Genomic DNA, 6,202 nt, shown 5'->3' with positions numbered 1-6,202 from the left:
CAGATAGATCAGGCTTTATTTTTTTTTTTTTAGCAAAAAACTAGGTTTGGATTCGGCAGATCAGATGGAGGAATTAGCTAAATTGTTTTATCAAACAGTGAAAGGTAGAAATGAAGAGTCTACAATTTACCCATGAATCTTAAATATCATTTCCTAGAATGTTAAGAGGATTCAATTTACCCATGAATCAGAGGTGTGTTGGAGGCTTGGAAACTAGATATTGTTTGCTTGCAGGATACAAAGCTAAACAAGCTGGACACTTCAGTGTGTGGAAAGAGTGGTATTGTGATTGGAAAAGAATTGAAGCCGTGGGAATGGCCGGTGGTATCATAATACCATGAAAATCTCAGTCGTTGTCTTAGACTGTTTGAAGGCAAAATTTCAATTTCAATAAAACTGAAGAGCATTGGCTAGGGCGAGATATGGCGGATGACAGTGGTTTGTGATCCTCATGAGGATAGGGCCAAAGCAGATTTTTGGCAGGAGTTCTCCAACGGTAGAAGAGGAATGACAGGGCCTGGTGTATGCGCGGCGAGTTTAGTGAGGTAATGAGAACGGGTTCGCATAAGTGAAACAGAAGCATGGATAGTTTCAATGAATAGGAACTGGTCGATCTTCCATGTGTGGAGCTTTACATGGTCTAATAATCAGGAAAATCTCATATTGTCCATATTAGACATATTTTTGGTTAGCTGGTGTTACCCATTTTGTAGTGGGCTTATGTAACACAATTTAAATTATTATTCATTGACCTGGCTCGGACCGGCCGAACCGGTTTGACCCATCTCCTTCTGGTCATTTTATTTAATTTTAAAATTAATTTTTAATTTTAAAACTGCGTAAAAATAGTTTAAAAATCAGGAAAATCATAAAATAATATTAAAAAATTATGAAAAAAAAATTTGAGTCATTTGGACTCAGATAAACAAAAAATGAAAAATTAAAAAAATACCAAAAATAAATAAAATGGAAAAAAGTCTTTAAAAATCTCAAAAAATTGCAGAAAAATATTGAAAAATTTTCAGAAAGTTATGAATTTTTTTTTGGAAACTTGGGAATATTTTAAAGACTCTTTCCCATCAAATTTGATGAATTTATTTGATTATTATCTGTATATATATTTTATTTTGTGTATGTGTGTCTCAATGATTAAACAAAGGGAAAAGAACTATTTTAGACCTCACCTATATTAGTTATGAGGGGGGGTTTATCTAATAAGATTCCCTCCTTTGGAGGTCTTATTAGATATTCCTAAATCGCAACCTTATTTTATATTTTTTAAAATTGTAATTTTAATTTATATATATTTTTTAATTAAAACCATTGAATTCAATTATGGATAATTCATAGTTAATTAGGTTTTGTTCGTAAAACAGGTGTGTAGGGGTTGCTAGTACCTCCTCCTCCCATTATTGAACTCCCAATCCCAATTCTGGTAAATGTAGACGGAGAGTACTTGTTTCTTGGCCTAAGATTAGCCTAAAGGCCAATTAACGAATTGTAATTAAGTGAACTAAATAGCACCTAGGTAAATAACTAGTTAGTGACAACTTCATCGAACTTGTATTATTATTACCCTTTACTATTGCGAACCCTTCTCTAGGACGTTGCGACACTCAGAAATGGTTGGAATTATACCCAAATTTGTGACAAAAAGCTCTCGCTAGGAGCATTTCTGATCATAACCCTTGCTTCTTGACTATGGGAGAATGATAATAAATTTTTGATCACACACACACACACACATTTTTAATATTATTAACTAATGATAATTCATTATTATTCCTTGTCAAGATAATTTGAGCTTGGTCTTTGACATGGCCGTGAATTCAAGCTAGAATTCAAGCTGAGCATCCAATCTCTCTCAAACATACAAATAGAAAAACAAAAGATATTTCATTAAATTCATGAAACTTAAGCAAAAAATACACATGAAAGAACAATGTCTCCTGATTTTTGAGACTTATTCAAATCAACCACAGGACACTGATCACAATAAACAGGGAAATGAGCAATCCACTTGACACCGCTACTAGCCTATATCATTGAGATATAACTAGCCAAAAATAGAAATCTTTTGCTTAATTAGGCGCAAACAAAGCCGGATGGTGCAGTATTCCCACAAGCATTGAGAAGCAAATTGAGTGAAACCGGAATATTAAGATTAATGCCTAACAAATTGACCCTAATAGCAGTGCACAAACAAACTGCAGCCTCAAGATCGGCCAAGCCGGCAATCAAGCTGCAACATGGAGTGGTGGGTGGAGTGCCAAGGACAACTCCAAGCAATCCATTAAGCAAATTTGCACACACACCCAGTTTCAAGGTATCTCTAGGGCAAGTTAGGGTTTGCCCTGCTGGAATACCCGGAGGGGTGCAAGTGCTATCGCAGTATTGCCCGGAAACTAGGGCAAAAAAGAGGAGGTTCACTGCAAGGAAAAGGGTAGTTGAGAAAGAGGTTTTGGAACCCATATCTTAAAAATTGATAAAATGTTGTAGATGGAGGAGATCACAGGAAGGAGTTAATGAATCTGTGATGTATTGATGAGTTAGTACTGCTGGGGGGCTTGAGGTTTTATAGGGGGTCATGGCTGGGGGTTTGTTAAAGAAAAATACTAAAATAAAATTGCGTGCAATGATTTTGGATTTTTAAATGAGGAATTATTGACTAAGTGTTCTCAATTTTCTGGTTGGCCATATATATATATATGAACATGCACATGAATGAGCTGGTAGTTGCAGCATAGCTTGCACTGTGTTTGGCCGCACGATTGGGGCAATCAATAGATATTGGATTTAAATATGTAGGAATTTAGTAAATTTCCTTCCAGCCATGAATCAGTGCATAGAGAATTCTGAGTGACAAAGCATAGAATCATCATCATGTCATATATAATTCATTAATTAATATTAGTTAACTGATTACATTCTGCACTAAATTAATTTATATCTAGTTCTGTAATATTTTTTTGATAAATAGAGAAGTTTATTAGAAGGGAGAAGAACGTAGAATAGGGAAAAAAGTTTTTTATATGCTTTAATTAGTTTTTTTATTTTATTTTATTTTTTTGGAATTTAATTACAGTGAAATAGTAGCAGAAGATGAATAATTACACTTTCAAATGCTAAGAAAGCAGGATACCCCTTTGGCACAATATGCAAAAGTCATATGGATAGATCGATCTGGACTTGATAGTCTGCATGTTCTTCAAATCTTGATTGATGATTAAATTGCAGAACACGTATAGCTACCAAGCAAGCTGGAATTGGAAAATCGATTAGATTTATTTTAGTTTATTTTGTTTTAATCCACTATTACTACATATATATATATATATATATATATATCTGGAATTGGAAAATCGATTAGATTTATTTTAGTTTATTTTGTTTTAATCCACTATTACTACATATATATATATATATATATATATATATATATATATATATATATTCAGTTATTTTGGTGCAAGTGTAATTAATTAAAAAAACCTGCCTGCATGTGTCTAGCCACCATCGAAATATGTTTACTGGTCCATAAACATAAATATAAATATTTTTACTTATGTTTGGAGAGATATTGGATTGAAGTTGTTGTTTATGATGTGACTCTCATACTTTGGATTTCACAAACAAAATAGGAAGAAAAATATAAAGGGGCAACACAGTAGGGACTCGTCGATGAGTGTCCTGTGCTCGTCGACAAGTAGATCTTGAGAGCAGAAAAATCTCATAGTTCTGGAGATATCGAGAGCATAAAATGGGCTCATCGATGAATGCCTTATTCTCATTGACGAGTGTCTTTCTTTGGATCGTCGACGAATCCCCTATACTCGTCAACGAGTGCGCGTGGGCTGCGAGCAGTTTTTTGAATTTGAACATTGGGGTGGTTGGTTAATTGGATGGAAACCTTTGAGAGACTGTTATATTTGTCATTTTGGGCGTGTATTGACAGGGGTGAGTGATCATTTGAGAAGTGTATTATGTACTTTGAGATTTCTTTAATGAAATTCTTGTGCCATTACTTCTGTGGATGTAGGCTTTACCGAACCATGTAAAGCTTGTTGTTATTCTTCTTGTTTATCATTTTCTAGTTGTGTTTTATTTGCTTGTTGCATTTTTATTCCACTATGTATCCTATTTATCCTATCCATATCACAACAAATTGGTATCAGAGCGATTGTTGTTATGGCATCGAGATTGTCTTTAGCAAGATTTAACATTGTCAAATTTGATGGAATCGAGAACTTTTGTTTATAACAGAAGAGAGTGAAGGACATTTTTGTGCAATAAGGAATGGGAAAGACATTACTTGGTGTTCAACTAGAAGGAATGTATGAGGCAACATGGGGAGAATTGCAAGCAAAGGCCGCTTCTATAATACACTTGTGTTTGGCCGACAAAGTACTCTATCGAGTGATGGAGGAAGATTCTCCAGCGGCGATATGACGAAAGTTAGAGAGCCGGTACATGTCCAAATGTAGCAACCTGCTATTTATTCTACATTTTTTTTTCTTTCTGAATATAATAAATGTCATCTGTCAGAATACTGATAATAACATCTCAAACTCAAAAAGCACTGAGGAAACTCTGCCTGTCATACATAACTATGTAGCGGTACACAAAATTGGGAACTGTTATATACAATACAAAATACCCAATGACGTCACTAAAATTTGAAAACTATCCCAAAACTCTAGTATCTCAAAAACCTACCCTTTTTTGTAAGGGCGGCACAAGTCAACCTCTACCCACGAGCCTAATCTGTTCGCTTAACTGGATCTCTTGAAAAATGATAAGTCACTGGGATGAGACAACGCTTAGTAAGTGAAAATATGCTATTATTAGTGTGTGGCAGCTGAGTTAATCATTTAAAATACTGAAATAATACTGTTATCTGAGAAAATTGGTAAATTGTACAGAATATATATCTATCTTGTAATCTTTAAAATATAACTGTGTATCTGAGTTTGCTATATGAAGGTACTGCTAATATAATAGAATAAACTGCTGCTATGTGATATATCTGTACATAGGAACTTCTGCTATACCCTAGGATCTGTGTATTATGATATATCCCCTCATGATAGGGTTGTGAGGCTCATAGGCTGGACTTATTCTGGTTGGCCCTACAGGTAAGTCAATCTCTATCATCCGCCAATCTGTAATGATCTATGTAGATCCTAGCCCACTGCAATCACTCCGGGCTATCTCAAACTTCTGTCATCGTCTAACCGGCTACCTTAACCTAGCATGCAGGGGAGACCGCAAATCTCTCCTAGCACAGTTAGACGAAATCCACATGCTATTTGAGTCATGTGGTTGCACGTGTCTGAAACTAGCAACGGTATCGTGCTCTGGTGTAAATATTTCTGTCTGTAATTTCCACAGGGATCTGATATCGTGTAATACTGTATACATATATAAATATATAATCATCTTACTATTTTTAACATGATTTCAAAAACAACCATAGCACTATAATTTTGAACTATATTATCTGAGATATTTGACTGAAATATATATATATATATTATCTATCTGTAACATTTGTGTTTTCTGTCTGTACTATCTATAATATCTGTATAATATCTCTGTATATCATATCTGTATACTTTGGATATCTATTGTAGCATCTTGATGCTTTCACTGTATAATCTGTTTGAATAAACTGTCTGAGTGTTATGCATGGTTTATAAATCATGTTTTTCTCTAGGAAATACTGTAAGTCTCATTCATTGCTAATAATTTGAAATATCTGAATATATGTATATCTGTAATACTGTAAAATCTATATATATTGTACTGTAATAAACTCATGCCACATATTTGAATAAACACAGTCTCATGCTCAATTTCTGTAATTCTGCTATAAAAATAATATTCATAATTCTATGGAAAAATAATCTGATCTGCATGCTTGTAAATACATATTCATAATATTTTGTAAACATATTAAAACTTCTAGCATAGCATATTTCCCTTACCTTAAATCTGAAAAGCCTATACTAAATTCTGGTTCTATACTTGCAGGGTTCCTAACTCAACATCATGAAAACAATATCCCCCAGAACAAAACATCAATATTTTCTTACCTACAACATTTCTTATAACTACAAAGAAGACATAATCTGAATAAAATACCTTACCTTAGATTTGAGACAAATTTCAAACCAACTTTCCCCATGATCTGCTCTCGCAG

The 6,202-nt window shown here is 34.0% G+C and overlaps 1 protein-coding gene across 1 annotated transcript; it reads right to left on the bottom strand.

Annotated features, from left to right (window-relative positions):
- Window positions 1-2,085: 2,085 nt before the first annotated feature.
- On the bottom strand, window positions 2,086-2,472 carry LOC131146762 (14 kDa proline-rich protein DC2.15-like). The gene has a single exon (XM_058096533.1). The coding sequence runs from the start codon at window positions 2,470-2,472 to the stop codon at window positions 2,086-2,088; it is 387 nt and encodes a 128-aa protein (XP_057952516.1).
- Between the last annotated feature and the right edge of the window lie 3,730 nt (window positions 2,473-6,202).

The sequence above is a fragment of the Malania oleifera genome, chromosome 13, assembly GCF_029873635.1.
Source record: "Malania oleifera isolate guangnan ecotype guangnan chromosome 13, ASM2987363v1, whole genome shotgun sequence".
NCBI classification, from domain to species: Eukaryota; Viridiplantae; Streptophyta; class Magnoliopsida; order Santalales; family Ximeniaceae; genus Malania; species Malania oleifera.
The sequence above is the reverse complement of the archived record's forward strand: the minus strand, read 5'-3'. Positions and strand labels throughout refer to the sequence as shown.

Excerpts from the sequence above, each read along its gene's own strand:
- LOC131146762 (XM_058096533.1), bottom strand. The coding sequence starts at position 2,472 with ATGGGTTCCAAAACCTCTTTCTCAACTACCCTTTTCCTTGCAGTGAAC.